This window comes from Lampetra planeri, chromosome 18 (assembly GCF_965212315.1).
Source record: "Lampetra planeri chromosome 18, kcLamPlan1.2.h2, whole genome shotgun sequence".
Classification (NCBI taxonomy): Eukaryota; Metazoa; Chordata; class Hyperoartia; order Petromyzontiformes; family Petromyzontidae; genus Lampetra; species Lampetra planeri.
In genome coordinates, this window is record NC_136124.1 from 7,790,223 (window position 1) to 7,810,367 (window position 20,145).

The following is a 20,145-nucleotide window of genomic DNA, read 5'->3' on the forward strand; positions in this document are numbered from 1 at the left end:
GGTCAATGAACATACTTGCTGTACGACCATCCCCTGGTTACTTCGCAGCTCAATTAAACTACGAGTCTCACAAACACTTACACGATCCACCAACACTGACCTCCCTCCCGCTGCAGTATGGGCCGTCCATCACCACTCCCGGCCCATTCCGACCGATGAACAGGATTCCAGAGATTCGTAAAAAAGAGACATTTTTTCAGACATTTAAAATGAATTAACAATTACATGTTTCCCTACACATGTTAGAACATTCATTAACGGCGCATTAATGGCACCCTTTCAGAGACGCTGCCATTATTATTATTATCCTTGTCCAAATGCCGTCCAGCACACGCGGACCCACTCGCCGCGTCTGGCGCTTCTGGTGCGGCAATGCTAATTTACTGCGATTGACATTTTCATAATTAATCCGATGACCCGTCCAGCCTCCGATCGGCTTGCCGCTGTGCCCAGGGCATTGTGGGTTAAGCCGCGCGATGGTGGCTCGGGTTGTGTCCACATTGCGCGGTTAATGTCAGCGCGAGGGAGGAGGAGAGGCGTGCGTGGTCGATGTTTACCCGCGTTGCGCGTGCTCGCGTGCTCGCATGCTCGCAGTAAGTGCGCCGTGGACAGGGGCGGCTGCCCCTGAGATTCTCGTTAAACAACGATTGCTCCGGCTTCACGTCACCGCCTCCTCCTCCTGCACATTGAATTCCAAAGACTCCGACGGAAACATTTGGCACTATTTTTCGTTTCGATTTAAAGCTTTCGTGACTGCAGGGATTCATATTTTTTGGTTCTTTCGGTAAAGTCACGTAGAAGGGAAATAATAAAATAATAAAAATACAACATAATAAAATAAAAATAAAATATGTTTAATTGTTATTATTTTATTATTTCCCTTCTACGTGACTTCACCGAAAGAACCAAGAATACTATTTTTCGTGTTTTATTATTGCCTCTTTGATGGCTAATGTGTACGAATCCATCATCTTGTGTGATTTCTAAGCGCACGACTGCCCTATGTTCTCATGCATATTTGATAAGCGAAGTAAATGTTTGTACCTGTATGATTATTAAGCCCAGAATAATTTATTTTTCTCGTGCTCTGACACATTGTCACAAGTCGGGGTCTCGATTCGATACAAGAATGGGTTATTTCTTGTCTGTCCCATGTGCTCCGTCTTGTTTGTTCTGTCCCATTCATTTCATTAGCCCCAGGGTAATATTTATATTTCGCGTAATTATTGCTTATCGCGCACGTTCATGCGCTTTGCATAATGTGCAGAGTAATCGATTCTTACATGCACGATTTGATGCGTCCATATTAGCCAGTGTTAACCAAATACTTGCCAACAATTGCTGTATGATGTTTTAAGATTACCCTAATTGTAATTGGACCTGTCCACCCAGAAGAAGGCTTTTCCGGTCGAGGTCACTCGAGGTTGAGAACTCGTGTCCTGATGAAACACGAACCACGTTCCAGCGTTCACTTTCACCATCAGCACAACAAGCGTAACACAAATTGTACGTGAAAATAATTTGGTTGAAAACGTTTGGCGATTGCTGAAATTATTGCCAAGTGAGTGCGGACCAAGTGTGGTTCTCGCGCAGAGTAGTAATTTTCGGCGTCGTTTAGCATTCATGTCCGTGCCGTCTTTAGCCAGACAGATCTCTGGTTGTTCCCCGTGGTGGTGGAAGAGTGCTCGGGGTTGTCAAGTGGCATCGCCGCGTTATTAAAATGTTATTTAATAATACTGCGTCCAAGTGGCCGTTGTCATGTAGGAAATAGCCCAATAGGCCCTGAATGGAAATGATGTAGCGCGTTGAAATGCAGTGCACGCAGCGATTATTTCGAGCCTTTTTATTTTGCTTATTTATTTTTGTAGGGTTTAACTTTTATGAACATGTCAGCGTTAAGTAATGTACTAAACCGGGCTGGCAGTAGGCATTAGCTTGCCTCTCTTCGAGCGAGAAGATCTTTGGACAGATTAAGGACCTAAATTAAATCATTAGGAGGTCTACGGCAGTGCTGCCCCATGAATAAAACATGCATGTTCAAAAAGAAACAACAGTGTCCCTAATTTCCACCCACGTGTTCGCTTCCCAGAGGACTGTGCGCGTCGTTGACCGCCGCACTCCGCTCGCGTGAGTGAAAAATAGACCTGGCGGTGAAGATACACGGGGAATTACAATATCTCCGTGAAGCTAAACAGTCGGCCCGCACCCGAGCGAGGTAATCTCTGCGAGGTCGCGTGTCGCGGGCGTGCCGCGTGGCTCTGAGCACGGTGTTCCAGTGGCCGTGTTGCCGGCTGTCGCTAAATCAGCTCGAAACCCAACACAGCGGCGCTTCTGTTGCCCTGTCAACATAAAAAAAGAATCTGCGTCAAACTTTTAAAGTCGAGCGGCTGACATGAGCGGCGCGGTGCCTGTAGTGGGTTTATTTACTCCATTAGCATGTTTATTGCCGTAATCTGTTGTAATTTTCAGAGTGTGCAATATACTATGCGGTGCCATTGCCGCGTGTAATTAATCCACTTTATTATCTGACTCGATACATAATTGCGGCCCAGGTCCCTCCAGATGTGGTGGAGTGAAAGGGGAGTGGTGAATTAGCTCCATGGTTGGAAGCGCCGTGTGCACATATCAGTCACTGTCGAGTGATTAATGCTCCTCGCGGATGAACACGATGGGCCGCGACGTTGCACCGCTGCGGACCCAGTCTCTTAATGTGTTTGCCAGCCAAATTGCCCTTCACACATCGCCACACCCATGTTGCCGTGGTAAATCCAGATAACCGTCTCACCGTTACCGCACGTGCAAGCGGGGCTTCTCCACGGGGCTTCATTTATCACGGAATATTCTTTGGGGCGCCAAAAGACCCGAGTAGGTGGCACGTGACCCCACAGCCACAGCGAGTGGGATACTGGAGGCGGTGTGCCGTGTGTGGAAATATTTTCTGGGTCGCTGACCCAGACTGACCTGGCTTTGCAATTTCCCACCTTCTCCTGTCAATGAAAAGCTGCTCCTGCACCATGGGGCATCGATGTGGCACCGCGGGAGTGGCGGGCACCAAGCTTATTTCTCAGAAGAAAATCTGAATCTATAATTTGTCAAAATCTCGCATCGCTTGGTCATGCCTTCTACGCCTCGGAGAGACGGGTCTACCTTGGGCACAGAGTGATCAAGTAATAGAATAAAACCTGCTGGTCCAAAGTGCCTCTGTCCGTCACTTGCACATGTTTTAGATTTCTCTGTAAACACACGGCCTTATTTTTAATGACGGCAAGTTGATTTCATTTCTGGAGTTGGTTTAGACATTTCTTGAAATAGATTTACTGTCTCAAGTCGCGACTTTTGTTTTTCTTTCGTGCTTCGTTGCTTTCTTTCATTATTGCCGTGGCATTTTTTGGAGTTTAGCATGTGGGCCATCTCCGCCTTATTGCTCGGAGTCATCAGGGAATTGAATCGTGCGAGTCGTGACGGCGATGTGTTGTTTGTCGGATAACTCGATAAATGTCTGTTCTCAAACAAAACACAGATGAGCTCTTAAATAATCCATGGCAGGTTTTTTTTTTAATGAGACTCAGGCTTTTTATCCATAAATCATCATTTAGAATTTATCTCCAATGTTTGAGACTTTTCATTTTCCACGTGTTTATTTATACCTGTTTTTTGTTGTTGTTGTTGTAATAAGACCAATGTAGAGTTGGTGGCGCGTTGATTCGCACGCTGCGCCATGAACCCAGTGACCCGAGTTCCGTGTATGTGCCAGTGTGTATGTGTCCGTGTGTATCTGGCCATGTATATGTGTGTCTTTGCCTGGCTGTGTGTGTGTGTCTCTGGTGGTGTCGAAACGACGTGAAACTAAGCAATTTACAGGGTAGGTGGAGGCGAAGGCCGAGGCGACGGATACCGGAATAAAAACTGCGTTTTGTGTTAAGTTTGTTGTCCTTCCCCCACACCTCTGATTAGCACGGTTGGCTACGTCGGGGGTGAAAGAAGTTCAGCGTACACAGAAGGATGGATGCGGTCAGCGACGTAAGTGTGGGTTGAGGCGACGCACATCGGTTAGCGGTATTAGGGGCGGTCCATAAATGACGTCACGCACCTAGGAGGGGGGGGGAGGGGTCAGACATTTGTGACGATGTGTGACGAGGGTTTGAGAAATGTGACGTCACATCAAAATGCGCAAAGGTCAGACCCCCCCCTCAAATATGACGTCACAAAGCTCTGCCCCCCCCCCCCCAAAAAAAAACTGCTTCAAATCGCTTTAAACTATTGTCATTATAGTGCGTATTTAATGTGGCGCTGCACTCTGATGTTGTAGGAGAAAACATTTATTAAAAAAGTCTATTTAATGAAATAGAACGTGTTGTTTACATTTATTTAAAGTTGCGCATTTTGATGTGACGTCACATTTCTCAAACCCCCCTCGTCACACATCGTCACAAATGTCTGACCCCCATCCCCCAGGTGCGTGACGTAATTTATGGACGGTCCCTTGGCCAGCACGACGCACGCGCCCCGTTTGTCGAGTCGGGGGGTTCGCATGCGCAAAAGATAGCGGCTATTTATTTCTCTTTCCGTCGCCCGCGTTTCTCGCCTTGGTTGCAAATTCCTAGGCGCCTCTTCATTTTAATGAAGGGGATTGTCAACAGCGGAAAAGCGACAGCTGCACTGGAATAATTCCTGGCAAAATATGATCCTGTGTTGACGCGGCGTTTGGCTAAATGAAAGCATACTTTAATTAGAACAACTTTTGAGACGTAACGAACGGATTTGAAGCTTTCGTGACTGCAAGGATTCATACTCTTAGGTTTTTGTTTTGCCTCCGAAAAGTCGTGATTTATTATTTTATTTCAATTATTTATTTTTATTCTTTATTTTTACCTACGTGACTTTACGGAAAAAACCTAAGAGTATGTAACGAACGGCGGATGCAAATGCGCCTGACAACTCGGGGGGAGAACTTTTCCCCTTCCACGATCCCTGCTGAAGATCGCTTCCCGCCTCTGCGCCGTGGGCAGCGCCTGCGGAGATTCACCACCCCCCCCTGCCCCCCCCTCCCCGCCCGAGATTCAAGTAAAGGTAAAAGTGCAGCCCTGCGATGGCTTGCTCATGCCACTGCTTATGTGTGGTCCTCTACTCGAGGGAGCTCTAGAGAGATCTTCTTCCACACTGGCACGACCTCTTTGAAAAGGTGGGAGTTACCCACACTTTACTCCACCGCATGCCACCTGCCAGTCGATGAACTATTGATTTATGCTACTGGATTGCAATTCCAGTGCGCTGAAAATCGTTACGCCGCGCCAGCATCTCCCAAAATTCGATATTTTTTCAATTTGCGGTTCAATTCAAGAATTGTTTCTCTTTTTAACACTGAATGTGCTTGAATGTAGCAGCCACTAGACTGGTTTGTGAGTGGCACGAGATCCAATTAAATACAATGTAACATGTACTGCCAACATATAAAACACATTGATTCTCGCACACATGATTCCATGCGCGTGTCAGGTTTGTGAATCAATATTAATCGATCAATCACAGGATCATCACACCTATAACACCCGTGCTTAACGTAGAACACCAATCGAGACGACGTTTGAAATCCCCCCTCCCCTCCAGTGTTGTATTCCCATTGAACCCCACATCGAGATGCTTTGGACATTTCTGCTCAGCCACAGCGTAAGGTAGCCACGGATTTAATTATATTTCACCGGATCGTTTTAAGGGTCACGGGTGCGCTGTGTGTGTGCGCGCGCCGGAGCGCGTATGAAGACGTAGATTAACACAATGAAGTTTTCCCATTAATTGAGTTTCACGGTAGATGGTTTACGCACGCACGCACGCACGCACGCACGAGCTCCCGCAATATGCACGAGGAACGGTGCAGCGATTTGTAAGCGAGCGGCTCGTTGGGGGATGCCGCTCCCATCCTCTGTCCGGATCGACTCGCATGCGGGCGGTGCGCAGCGCCCGCCGCGTGACCGCGACGCGCGTTCGAATTTTCGGGGCTGGCGGTTTGGGAAACAATTTGAGTTAGTCATACCTGTCAACCCCTTATCAGTGGGCTACCTTATTACAGACAAATTCAGACCTTATTGGTCACCCCGTGCCCCTTATAAATCTCAACGTTCGTGCTACAAAGTCCCATCGCAAGGGAGATCAACACAAACAAATAGACACAATATATATTTTTGCCCGAATTGAAACGGCTGTACGCCGTATGGACCTGAAAACTCAATTTCTCTGTACAAGAACACGGGGTCAACCGCATGGGTTGACAGCCATGATAATTACCTTTTATTTTAGCGTTGGGCGACGTCGGTGATAACATTGGGCAACACCGAGGTTTAATCAGCGGAGGGGACCGGGGCAATTAAAACAACTGTGTGTATGCACTTCGTTGATGGATGCGGCTTCAGACAAAAACTCGGGGTTTTAATGCGGTACAATTTGCTTTTAATAAAGCGTACAACATACTAAGTGATGATTAAGTAATCCACGCTCATGTAGATTAGTTAATTTGTGCGACATGACTTGGAACATGAAACAGTTGGTCTTCCTCTGAATTGATGCGCGTGACTGCGTGGAGGGTGCATGTGTGTGCGTGGAGTGGGCATGTGTGTGTGTATGCAAATGTGTGCCTCTGCATGCTTATGTCTAGCCGTGCCTTTGCTTTTTGTATAATTGAGCTGTGGTATCGTAGTGGCCAGCGCACTGCTCTACAAAGCCGGCGACTTCAATTCGATTGCCGACCACGTCCACCGTCATTAGCGAACGACATCCGAATTGGTCCAGGACATGCTCTAGATTGACTCAACCATAAATGGGTATGTGGAGCAATGTGTCAACTCCAACCTTACTGGTGGAATGGTGCTCGCTGTCGATACCACTCCCGTGTGTGCCGCCAGCCTTAAATACTCGCTTACGAACGGACACCGCTTGCCCCAACGGTCTGTATGGCTGTACTACAGGAGGATGGTGCGTCAATTGTAATCAATTCCACATTCTCACGATACGCGCATTAAATCGTCTGTGCAATATGTTGTTATTGCAATTTATATACAAATATGGCACTGTTACGTTCAGAATAGCGTTACGTTCAGGGTAATAAAACGAGTCGTAATCCATCCACCGATGGATGAAGGCCTCAACAAGCAGTAACAATCTCTCACAGTCCCATGGTCTCGCAATGCAACATCTAGTTCCATCACTCCATCTCCATGGTGGCCGTAAGGCAATGAAACTTAACAAGGATGAACCAGTTTGCCGTTGCCTCATAGGGCCTGCTGCTGCCAAAAATAATATGGCCACATATTGTAACTCTTTTGTGAGTTGGTGGTCTGGGCAAGGCTGATGCATTCTACACGTAGGTTGGTGATGACACGTGACATACGTAGCATGATAGGAGAACCAATCCAGTTTTCAGGATGGTGCCTCTTGCTGCCTATAAATCACCTTTGGCACGCATGATTAACTTCATATTACATCGATTGTGAGAGATGGCGGTGGCTTGGAGAGGCCTTCATCCAGCGGTGAATTGACCGTGTCTGATAATGATGACGATTACTCTTAAGTTCTGCACGTCCGCGCAGTAGGATACATGTTTCTGCGTGGGCACGTCCTGTTCGTGCGGAATATTGGTGTCTATGTGCGTGTGTGCAGTATTTATCTTGGGAGGCAGCGGCGTGCTGGATCGTTCGCTGCGCACGCGTCCTCGTGGTTTTAATTCGGTTCCCGAACATGCCACGTCGGTGGCGGTCGGCCTCCGTCCCAGCGGTGAGGCTCGCTGACGGCGAGTTGGCCTGGCAGGCGACGATCGGTGTACGCGTCCAGGTCGATGTCTGCAACGCGTGCGCGTGCTGCCCTCTAGTCGGTCCACTGCTGGATGAGGGCCTCCCTACGCCGTGCGTGTCCGCTTGGCCACGGCTGGTCAGTGCGTGGTGGTGAAAGTAGTGAGCGAAGACGTGGGAGCATAGAAGCACGGTCCAACAACGTATTTGGCTGTACTTCCCCCTCGTGGCATAGTAGCCCCGCAGCAGCCTATGATACCTGTTATGCATGGCGATCTAATGCAAGCGCTATCCAAAGCTACACACGACGGTTTTACATTTGTGAAAACGCAGAAAGATGTTTCATTAGAAAAATATATTCTTCTGTATTTACGGATTTAATAACACCCACCTTGGTTATTTTACAATCGTTATTTTAAAGAATGTCGATAAAATGTGTACTTATATCTTTATAGGGCGAACAGGTACATTGGCTTGCCTGAAAGTCTGTTAGGCCCATCCAGACTATAATAGAGAGGCTTTGGGCCTTCCCCCGCTGTCCCGTATTAACGACAAAAGACAAGAACCTTGACTGCAATGGTTTTGTGATGTGCGATTTTGTCGCAAAACAACATCAGCATCTTTTTTTACGGTGTGTAGCTCAACATTCTAAAGAGTACAACAAAGTCTAGTCTGCCTAATGTGGCGACCGCTGTCCTTGTCCGTGTGCAGACCAACATCCCCTTCCTGCAGAATGTCCTCAACAACTCCCAGTTCGTGTACGGCACCGTGGACACGCAGTTCATCGACGAGAAGCCGGAGCTCTTCAACCTCAAGCCCGGCCAGAACCGTGCCCAGAAGCTGCTCTACTACCTGGGTAGGCCTCGGGCATGTGCACGGTGGCACACAGCCTTGGTTTCTGTCACGGGCGGCCGAGACCTAGATCCGAACCCCAGGATCTGAGCGGAGCTGGTTCAGCGCTCTCTCGTCGCCTTAGATCGTCTGGCTACCTCGCTTTCGGTGAAAAAAACTTTTAACTGCGCGTAAATTGGGCAGAGAGTGCGGTGGGCATGGGCAGGACGTGTCGCTCGAGGTTGCGAAGACGTGATCGAGACTAACGATGGAGTGAGGCAGCCAAGGGAGGGAACGCGCCCGAGAGGACGTCCGCCGTGGACACGGAGCGATGAGAGGGGCTCGTGTGTTCCATTGGGTTGTGCACGGTAGGACTGTGGTGAATGCAGGGGCTTGGAGAGGCCTTCATCCAGCAGTGGATGGATCATTGCGAGCGAAGCTGCTGCAGTTTTTGTCACCTTGGCTGATGATGATAATGATCACGATAACTATGTTGATGTCGGAAAGTGCCCACGCTCAGGTCAAAGAATAAGAATGTTATTTGTAAAGGGTAGGCGCCGCAGATATATTGTTAGGCGCACACCGAGGCTCCCCGCTGTGTGAGTGCTGTGGGGTCCAATCCGGGCTCAATTTGTCGATGACAGCCGCGACGTGCCTTGCCTCAAGATACGGGGCGCTGTAGCGCCACGCTCCATCACCGCTAACAGCAGCTCGGTAACTTTTGAGAAGTTGCCGCTCGCACAAATAAAGCAGTGGAGGAACAGCACGATTAATGACGACGTCGGTTGCTTTTTCCATTTCGGTTTTTGGTTGGAGATGTCGGAACAATTGGACATTGTGCTGTCAATACTTCCCCCCCCCAGGTCACGTGATGGTGAATGGAGCCATGACCCCGCTTCCAGTCAAGGCCAAGGTCACCGACGTCGATCCCGTGGTGCCGGACGTCCCTCTTGGTAATGGATTCGCTTCCACAATCGATCCGCTGCTCACAGCCGGGCGAGCTAGATGGACCGAATGGCCCCCTCTCGTTTGTGACTCTTCTTATGTTCTTATTTACGTTGTGTAATGACGCGATCTGTGCATGCCATCAGCATCGTCATCGTACTCATTCAGTATTTTAATCATTTAATCCACCACTTGCCCGTGACCTTTGGTGATGTTAAGGGGTCACTTTTTTTTCAAGAATCGTTTTTGTTGTTGTTTTGGATCTCATACTGTCTCATTCACAGCAGCAGGATGTTAACTTCCTCGCCTGGTATACAGGAGGTCATGGGTTCGATCCCGACACTGACGGCTGTATATTTGGAGTTTGCATATTTTCCCCGTGGTCGCGTGAATATATTTTCGGGTCCTCCGGTTTTCCCTCCACATTTAGAAACTCGCCTTTAGAGCATTTGGCTGCTATAACTTGCCATATGATGATAAGCCACTTCGTTGAGTTATTGTTTGTGGCCCGGTCACTTCTGAAAGAGAGCTATATCACTCGGTGGGCCTTGCCTGGTAATTTTCACACATTGTAAATTATCCACGCTTCTATGCACGATCCTGCGCACGATTGTTAGCAATTCATCAACTCATCGTTACCTGCCTTTTACTTTGTATCATATTGACTTGTGAGATGCATTTTTGTAAAGCACAATTAGCTAAACTTATCAAAACTGAGAAATTTTAATTAATCACGATCACATTTGTTGTCCTCATTTTAAAGTGATGCCACCTACGCGCGCTTCGCACACGGGGACCCAGCGTGGCATCTGCCGCCTGGCTAGCGGCGTCAATAGCGGCGCTCGTGCCAACGTGCGAGAGTGGAAACTTGTCACGGAGGAATCCAATCGGAGCCGAGCGCTCATTGGAGCTTTAATCGACAATAGCGATGATCCTCAAACCTTAGCTATCGCCGTTAATTCCATATTCATTCCCAGAGAGCGTAGTGAATATCTCACGAGGTTAGAAGTGTCTTTTTTCCTGCATGAGGCCACATTTACACGCGGCATGATCGGGCGAATGCTGCAGCGTGATGGCTCGAGACGACACGTAACAAATGGGAAGTTGATGGCTTTGCGGTGCAGCGGTGGTGGTGGCGGCGGAGCCGTATCTGGAGTTATTACAGTTTATATTTTTTAATGGGCTGGAGGCAAGAGTGTTGATGATTAAACCATGGAACGCGGGGCCATTAACTCTTCCTTGTGGACTTTGCAGAAACGTCTGCTAATTACATATAATTCATCTTGGGGTAGCGCAAGGCTGATTGAAGTTGATTTTCAAACCGAGAAAGTTTATTGCCCAGTAATTAGAGTGGATCTTAATCAGCGGAGGGCTTCATCCAACCACACACGATGGTTGGCTGGACCTGGACAGCGATCATGGGGCTTCTGCAACCAAATTAAATGTATTCTTGTTTTTAATTGAACTCCGTCGTTCACCTCGGTTGTTACGCGACGAACAAAGAGAAGCAATCACACTTTTGTAAATCTTTAAAACCGCTAAAATGAGCGGCTCTGGACCTACAGGGCAAGAATCGTAGCATTTCCCCACGGATGTAATTAAAGCGAAAATAATGCAACGTTGAGGTGATAAGCATGCGGCTGTGCCACCGCAGGTCTGTGGAGGCACAAACCCAGCTGACCACAGAGAGCGCACAGCAAACCCCAGCAAACCCCAGCACAACGACCCCGTGTTGTTCTGTGAAGGTGTAGATAATGAGCCGCTCGTCCGTGCTCGTCAGCTGGCTGCGACCTGCAAGTGAGGCCCGCAACGATGCGCCACCCCTGGCGGCCTGATGAATTATTCACCGATCAGCGTCGTGATTCAATTCAAGAAACGGTTGTTTTATTTATACTGTGATGCATTGCAGCATGACAAAGTGGCTCTAAGGGGGCTCGCGCGAACTGACTGCATACAACATATACATTCGATTCCCATGCACGTTTCGACGTGTATCCTGAGCATAGGAATCACTTTCCGTTGCTTGGTCGATTCATCGTCACACCCCTGATGCATGGCCATGCACGATGGATCGCCCTACGACTCGCGTGCGAAGGCAGGTTCATTTGCGTGGATGAGTTGACTGTTCCTTACCTATGCACAGGGGAGTTCATACATCCACGCAGGGCTTAATTTCTCGCCCGATAATTACAGGCTTACTGGTAGATTCGAGTACGTGGCATGCGGTGAGTAGGCACGGCCATAGAGAGAGGCATTGTGGATGTGGTGTGCTGGGTGCGTAATTATATTCTGGGTCGCTGATCCACACAGACCTGGCTGAAAGCTTGCGTCTTGTTCACTTCGCACTCACCTGCTTGCAGCTTAGCCGATTGTACGCTCTGGCCGTAGAACACACCCCAGGTAAGTTGATGGCACGTACCGCTTTGCTCCCGTCGGGATTCCGGGACGTGCTGGTGACATGGCCCCGAGGCCTTCACCACGGCAGTGTGGAAGAATCGCGGCCTGCTGCTCATGGACACCACGTTTCGCGACGCGCACCAGTCGCTGCTGGCGACGCGCGTGCGCACGCACGCACGCACGACCTCACGGCCATCTCTTTGTTCGTCGCTCACTTCTTTGGCAACCTGTACAGCATCGAGAACTGGGGAGGTGAGTGGCGCCCAGCTCAACCGCCCTCCCCCGCCGCCCCTTCCCACCCCGCGGGGTTGCGCGATTAACCCCGGAGGTGATGTCGGTGGCGTTGAATATGGCTCGGCAGTCTTGAGTGGCTCGCTATTGGAAGCTTGTAATTTCAAATCCTGGTTGGAGGTTCACTCGGACGATCATCTCTTCTTCCCAGAGTTGATAAAAAAAACTAAGTTTTGGGAATTCGGCTTTTTTTTTTACAATGAACTCAACCTTGTTATTATGCCAGCTAAGGCCCCACTGAGCTATACAGCTCTTTTTTAGAAACGACCTGGCCACAATGAATAGCTCAACGAAGTGGCTTATCACGTGGAACTTTATAGCAGCCAAATACTCTGAAACAGCGGTTGTCCTACGGATATTTCTCACCCCCACCAAAGGAGCGCGGGGAACATCGACCACTGGCTCAGGGTTGTAAACAGGAGGTGAGCACCGCCTCAACGCTCATTTTAGCAGGAAATCTCCCTGGCTCTCTTTGAGTGTGGAGGTTGCCTAGTGGCTACATTGAACTAATGCCGTGCCAGAGCAGTCCTCAGGCGTGTGGCGTTGATGAACTCGGCTTCATCATCGATGACGGCAAAAAGCCCCCACCAAATAATTTCCAGCCCAGTGCCACCTCCCGCTCGTTAGACCATGGAGACGTTTGCTGCTTTGCAACACCGAGTTCGTTTACATTGTTGATGTGTTTAACGTTCGATACAACTGCTTCATTGTCTAAATAATTACACGTTTCTGTATAAAAAAATATATTATTCCCGTATTCATAGCATAATCCACAGATAAAGCCCTTTGCTTCCGTTTAAAATCATTAAAGCATCCTACGACATTTAGAAGGCTAAATTGGTGCTGTTCGCTTTGGGAAATACCGTTGGAGTTAAGATTTTTTTTAAAAATCGCAATTACTGTTGAGTTTTTGCACCTCGGATATTCTGTTACAACGGCCTTTGAAAGGCACGAGACTTGAGAAGACTCGACTCGGAACACGACCCGGCGCTCTACCCCAACTAAGCCTGCACCGGCAGCACGGCGGATCTCGCAAAACAGCACGCGTGTGCGTGGATAAATTGAGGCTTAGCGCCGCGGGATTCCGAATTACTTAGCGGCAGGCCCGGTGGGCTGAGTCTGTAATCGAAACGCCTTACCTTCCCGCCCGTGGACCATCGCCGTGGCCATGACGACGTGTCCGCGAGCGCCGTCAAACGCTTTTGTAGAAGGCGCGCTCACAAACGACGCGGACACACACGTGTCGAGCGTCGCCGGCAAGAAGTGACACGCGGAGGGTTTCACTTCTCCTGGCGTTGCGCGTGTTGGGGTTTGTGTTTAGGGGCGTGTGTGGCACACGGCACCTCCGTGACACAGTCGCCGGGGATCGCGCCCGATCTCGTCAGATCTGGGAAGCTAAGCAGGGCGGAGCCCGGATCGTGCTTGGATGGGCGACCGCCACGCATGTGCAGGTGTTGCAGGCTGCGAGTTTACATGGCTGGGCCGCGGGGGCCACGCAGCGAGATCCATTATTGTACCCTACTTCTGTGCACGCACGTCTATGCACCCCGAGTTCACCAACCTGCCCGGCGTAGTGAAGTATGGTCAAATAACCACGACCGTCCACACGGCGTTTGCGTCGCCGCTCGCCGCTGTGGTTTTTTAATCTAACTATAGATTTCCAGATTCTATCGGAATGTTTTTCTATATTCGTTATATTTTTCCTAGTATTAGCAAAATTGTGCTATGTTATGAGACTAAGAATACATTCCATTCTGTCACACAGCAGTGTTCCACTCTTCATCTTATAAAACGGCCCACGGATGCGGACATCTCAGAGCTAAATTTGATATTCCTTCAAGTGACTCCAGTTCATACAGCAGGGGGCAGCAGTTTCTCGCCGGCTCTAACCTGAGGGTCATGCTCATCGCATGACAGCCAAACATATCTGAAATTCCACACGCTCATATTTTGCCAAACTAAGTCCAGAACCAAATGTAATGCGTCATTGGAGACCATCAGCTTGAGAACACCTTTGAGAACCTGGTTTAATCCCAGGCGACTTTAACCTGGATTCCAACCCAGACTCTCAGCGGTGCCAGCTCAGCACTCTGACCTGTGAGCCACCCAGGCTGCCACTATCGATGGGTAATTTTAAGAGCAACAAAAACCGATGCTCTCTGCAGTGTGGCCGCGAGTGGGGGCTGCCGCTTCCTGTCAGGGACCACCACCGTCTACATTCGCCCTGGTCGGCCTCCCACAGCGATGGAGAGAATCTCATTCCGTGTGACACAGTTTACTGACCGAGCGCTGCCTTTATTATTGCCATCTTCCCGCTTTCATTTTCGAGCTGTCACACGCGGCTCGCTGCCAGCGGGGTGGAACGAGAGCGGCTCGCGGTTGGCACCGATGTCCGGCTGGGGCGTTGTCCCCCAAATTTGCGCACGCGAGTTCGATTGCCACCACGAAAAAACGGCGAGCGCCGGCGGAGGGCGGGCGTTCGACTCGTTTGATCCCGTTCTCGCGCGACGGTGCCGGAGTCACGAGATTGCTCGCGGACAGAGGGCACCTTGGGGATGCGGGGTCAGAGAGGTCATGGTCGTCGCGGCCAAAGCCTTGAGGGCACTACACCTCGCCGTCACATCCTCCTTTCTGCCAGAGCCCACAGTTGTTAAGTCTATCCCCGAGATTGAAGGATCACTCATTCATCCCCACGTCTGCCTCTTCCTCTTGTGACATGGGTGACACCTCATTTAAGGACCACTCTGACAGTCTCGTCACCTCCATCGTCCGGGTTTAGATCTTCTCCTTCATCGCCGACCTCTCCAATGGCCGCCGCGTTTACCTGCCCTCCTCCACCTTGCACGCGCGTCCCACCCATCCATCACAACTTCCTCCTTCATAAAACCTAACCCGTCGATGAAATTCCTAGCATCCTGCACGTGCAACCTGTAGTCAGAGACGAGAAGTTTAGTTTGAAATTGCTTTGCTAAAGGCCAACTCTGTGACCCGTACATTTCCACGGACATTATTCCTGCCTCCAACACCCGACCGCTCTACTCCTCCAAAGCGGTTCATGTGGCCCATTGAAGACCCGCCCTGCTAACGAGAGACTGGATGGGGTTCTATTTTTTTAGGCTTCGCGAAGAAGTGTGATACACCGAGAGGGTGTGAGTTGCTCGAAATTGTTTGAAAAACGAACAAAAGCAGCCTGCGTCTCAACACCGTGCTGCACAATGGTTGGTTCTCATCTGGGACGAGGTCTTGATGGTCGTCGTCGTCGTTGTTGTGGCTGTTGTGGCTGTTGTCGTTGCGGTCGTCATCGTCGTCATTGTGGCAGTCGTCGTCGTCATCACCGTGATTGTCGTGGCTGTCGTCATCGTCATCGTGGACGTCGTCCTCGTGGCCACCGTTGGCGCTGTCATCGTCATCGTCGCGGTCGTCGTTCCTCGCCACCGTCATCGTCGTGGTGACCGTCGTCGTTGCTGCTATGGGCGTTGTCATCGCCATTGTCGTCGTCACAAAGCAAAACGAGTGACCGTTGCAACCCTTTCCACTGCGTTGCCCTCGAGACCTCGATGAGAGTTGGGGTGCGAGCTGGCGTACGAACCGCTTCTCCCCAAGCACACATTGAGCGTTTGTTTCGTTCCGTTGATGGAGCAGCTCCAGAGCAGCTGTGCACATTACACTTCTTTTCGCTTTCTCTTTCATTAATTTATCTCATACTTAGCGACGGGGCAGAGGAGGGCACTCGTTTTTGTTTGTTGTCTTTGCCGTGTGGCCATTAGTCGGCGCAATTTTGACCCAGCGCCGTTGCCTCTGAAGAGCGTCTTGGGTCGGAGCGCGTCTGTAAAGTTCCCGCCGTCATCCTCAAGCATCCTCGTTGGCAGGCGCAGGCGTAGTGCGAGCTGGCCGGCCTCCCGGCGGGTCGCACCGAGGTTGCGGCAGGGCCATTAGCGACGGCAGCCGTAGCAGGCCCGAGCGCCGCGGTGGCGAGATGTTAACTACCTCGCCTGGTGTGCAGGAGGTCGTGAGATCGATCCCGACGCCGGCGCCTGCTGCTGTATATTTGGCGTTTGCGTGTCTCTCTCCTCGTACTCGTGTGGATTTTTCTCCGGGCCCTCCAGTTTTTCCCACCACCTTTTTTAAATCAACATCATGCATTTACAGTAATTTCCACATGATAAGCCACTTCGTTGCACTATAATTTGTGGCCAGGTCGCTTCTGAAAAAAGAGCTATGTAGCTCAGTGGGCCTTACCTGGTGTAATACAAATAGTTTAGCTTAGAGCGTGACGTGTGCTGTGACAGCTTGGCGGTTCCCTGTATTTTGATATCTTACATCGGCCACACGCCAATTTTGGAAGATGCGCGTTGAACCGCGGTGGCCTGGCGCCCGTGCGGGAGGCTGCCTCTCGTGTTGTGTGCTTGTGTTCGTTTGCATGCGTGGAGTGTGCGCAGGCACGCACGCTCGCGTTATTTTTATCATCTCGCCTTCTTCCCCAAAGAGAGAAAATTGGCGTGAAATCCGGGAAACCCCGGCAGCTCACTCAAAAAACGGGAATTCGTTTTCACGGGATGCTAACCTCGGCCGCGCCACGGTGACCCGCGCTTGCGCCTGCTACGCAGCCTTGCGACAACGAGCTGGGCCGTCACTGTGTGCCGGTGGATCTGACTGTGCCCTTGACGGGGGTGGTGGTGGCTGGTGGTGGTGGTAGCTAGTGGTGGTGGTAGCTAGTGGTGGTGGCTGGTGGTGGTGGTGGCTGGTGGTGGCTGTTTGTGGCTATTTGTTAGGTGGGTGGTGCTAGTGGCTGGTGGCTGGTGACTTGTTTGGTGGGTGGTGGTGGTGGCTGGTGGCTGGTGGTGGATAAATTCTGGCCCACGATTCTCTCCTCCCCCGTTCCTGTGTCTGTGGTAGGGAGTCGCCCTTCCCCTGGGATTTGAGGAAATTTCCTCGTCTCTGTCTGTGTGCAACGGTAACGCTTGGGGCGGTTAACGTCCCTTGTTCGTATCTGCGGTCCACAGTGAAATTGTAAGCAACAGCCTCTACGGGAATAATACTTGACACAAATAATTACAGCTGTGAATGGTGCGCTCTCAGAAAAATGGCCTGTGCAAATGTTTAAACTAGCTATTATTATAGTCTTTGCATTGTTTTAATTTTCCCAAGAAGTCTATTTTTTTTGGTAATTAAGTGTACGCGTATATTTGTGCCATTGTTTTTGTGCAAACGAGTGCCATGGGAACAGATGCCGGTAACGAGCTAATTAATCACGGCCTCGTTTTGGTTCCAGAAAGTGGGTCCGGCGTCTGTTTCACGTTCCCTCGGTTCCCGGCGATTCATCACAGCTGGGCGCGCTGACGACGGGAGTCCGCGGGGAGCGGGGAGGGGGGGTGGAGGGAACCAGTGGTACCGTCCACGGGAGGGGTGAGGACATCTGAGCTCTGGCAGAGTCCTGGCAGGGCAGCAGGGCAGCCGAAGACGGGCGTCACAGGGCAACGAGATTCTGACAAAGTGCAGCGAGCGCTAATCGCTGCGAGCAAACAAGTATCCTTACAGCAGATGGCGGCGTAATTATCGTCGGTTGCGGTGCCGTCATTATTTCTCAGCTCTAGACTTGTTGGTTTTGTTCAGCGCGAGTGTCACGTTGTCCCTTCCATTCTTAAGTGCGAGCGGCGGCTGCACCGTTAGGGAGCGACGTGAGGGCGTCGCGAAAAGCCGCAAAGCGCCAACGCAACGCTCGTTTCAACCGAGTCTCTCTTTGTCGCCTTGAAGGTGTCCTGTAAAGTATCATCTTGATCTGTTTACTGCCGGGTGAAAGCCTCCACAAGCCGCCACTCTGTCAGCCCTCACTGGGGAGCGCGGAAATTGGTGCCGTCACCCCAGTGCTAAGCCGGACCGACGTCGCGCACTCTGCTCCACTGCCACGCTCTGCGGTGAACATCGCCTGTCACCTGCTGCACACGCAGCGCCTGGGTGGCCTGTAACGTGGGCTGGGCGCTACGCTGCTCAGGTAGTGACAAAACCTCAATGCGTTCATCAATAACACCGCTCTGTAACGGAAAATACACGTGTGTGTGTGTGTGTAAAATAGGTGACGTTTCAGGCAATTACCCTTCTTAATGGCGCATAGGAAAGTGAGAAAGATTCAGTGAATAATCGTTGTCATTTGCACTGTATACCATTTACACCATGGGGCCCTCATTATAAAACTGTTGCCAGTTAAACAGTCTCAAATTGGCAAATGAATGGGTTACCCTTTTTGGGTATTCACAAACCCTTCACAAATCGAAAAGTAGACGCAGACATTCAATTGTATTACAAGTAAAGCCCCGAGGTGGTGACAAACACCATCGCAGGCTGTGAGGCGCGAGCTGTCACGCTTAATATATGTGCCCGAGGTTAGACCCAGCGTTGTTAGGTTCTGATCTGTTGTACTCGAGCAGGAACTGCAGTGTTGGTGGAATGGTTGGGTCCTTGCAATTCGGAGATTGCCGATTTGATTCCATATTCTGGCATGACAGGGGATAAAAAGAATTAACCCGTAAAAACAAAGTTTTTCACTATAAATCCTTTATATGCGTGGCATCGGTTTTATTTTATTATTCATTTCTGTTTTTCTTGAGTAAGAGTTTCATTTTTATCACATTGGTATTTTAAATAAAATATTTTTAAATTTTTTTCCTAAAAAGTGGAAAATTTTGGAATTTTTTTTTCACGAAAATAAATTGTCACGCACAACGAGTCTGTGTAGCAAAATGTCAGCTCGATTAGATCACGGGAAGTGGGTTAAAAAACGACCGAAATATTTGCACGGTCGTAAGCGCGCAAGCAACTTAATTTAAGGATTTAAAAATGGTTCAGGTTTCTCAGACCCCCCCCCCCACCAACCGCTTTTCCACCCAGCAGTATAAATGGGCACAGCACAGCTGATGAGCAGGCCACGCATGCATCCGACGAGATGCATTAATCCCTCTTGCACCTGCAGACGAGCCGATTTCATTCCTCCATCTCCGCGGTGGACGGTTCCTCATGGCGTATTCTCTCTTTTGGCTGCCACTCCATCGTTAGCCTCGGCTACCGGCCATCGTCGCCCGCAACCATAACGTGTCCTGCGCCAAGCCCGCTCACTTTTCCTCACAGTCAGTCTATTATCATCATCGCCTTGCACGTGTGTTTCCCTAATCCACGCACTCCTCTCGCTGTCTCTCAGTGTACAGTAAAACCTTGGATTGCGAGTAACTTGGTCTGCGAATGTTTTGCAAGACGAGCAATTTTTTTAAATAAATATTAATTTGATAAACAAGCGAGGTCTTGCAATACGACTAGTACGATACGCTTCGTCTGCCGAGCGTCACATGATCACAACTGATATACGAGTGCTTTGGATTACAAACACGTTTCCGGAACGAATTATGCTCGCAATCCAAGCTTTTACTGTACTTAGAAGCCTGCATCTGTCCACGCTTCTCCGCCGTGCTTTTACACAAATTTACTTAGAGACCCGAAGTGAGATTCTGGGGAACTGAGAGCTGCAAGGAACGTGTTACCCTGTCGGACGTTGAGGCTGCGATCAGAATCTTACGCGTGTTTCGCGTGAAAACATTTCCCAAGGGCCGCGGCTGCTTCAAGTTTGCACGAGCGACCACGGTGAGGTCCAGAGCCTTGGCCCTCAGAAGCGCCATTTGTTGTTTTGTGGTCGCGCCGCCGCGTCGTGAAAACCGCTCTCCTCCGCCGTGAGCGCCGCCGCTCCAATTCAGCTTGAATGCCAAAGTGCGGTGCTGCGGACACTGCGGGCAACACGGGGTGTGCGGTATTTCAAAACGTCCGAGGGAAACGCGTCCGTCTCCAACCCCCCGTAACTAAACGTTGATGCTGTGACCGCGAGGGTTGAAGCCTCTGGGTGAGAGAGCGTGTGGCGGTG

General features: G+C 50.1%; 1 protein-coding gene across 1 annotated transcript in view; it reads left to right on the forward strand.

The window, feature by feature from the left end:
- The window catches only part of LOC144723738 (pyruvate carboxylase, mitochondrial-like), a 65,828-nt gene that overhangs the window by 19,002 nt on the left and 26,681 nt on the right, over positions 1-20,145 (forward strand). Inside the window, 6 exon segments of the mRNA XM_078602672.1 lie at positions 7,859-7,917; positions 8,490-8,634; positions 9,473-9,562; positions 11,955-12,009; positions 12,011-12,116; positions 12,119-12,203. Of these exon segments, the coding sequence (XP_078458798.1) occupies positions 7,859-7,917; positions 8,490-8,634; positions 9,473-9,562; positions 11,955-12,009; positions 12,011-12,116; positions 12,119-12,203 (540 nt within the window).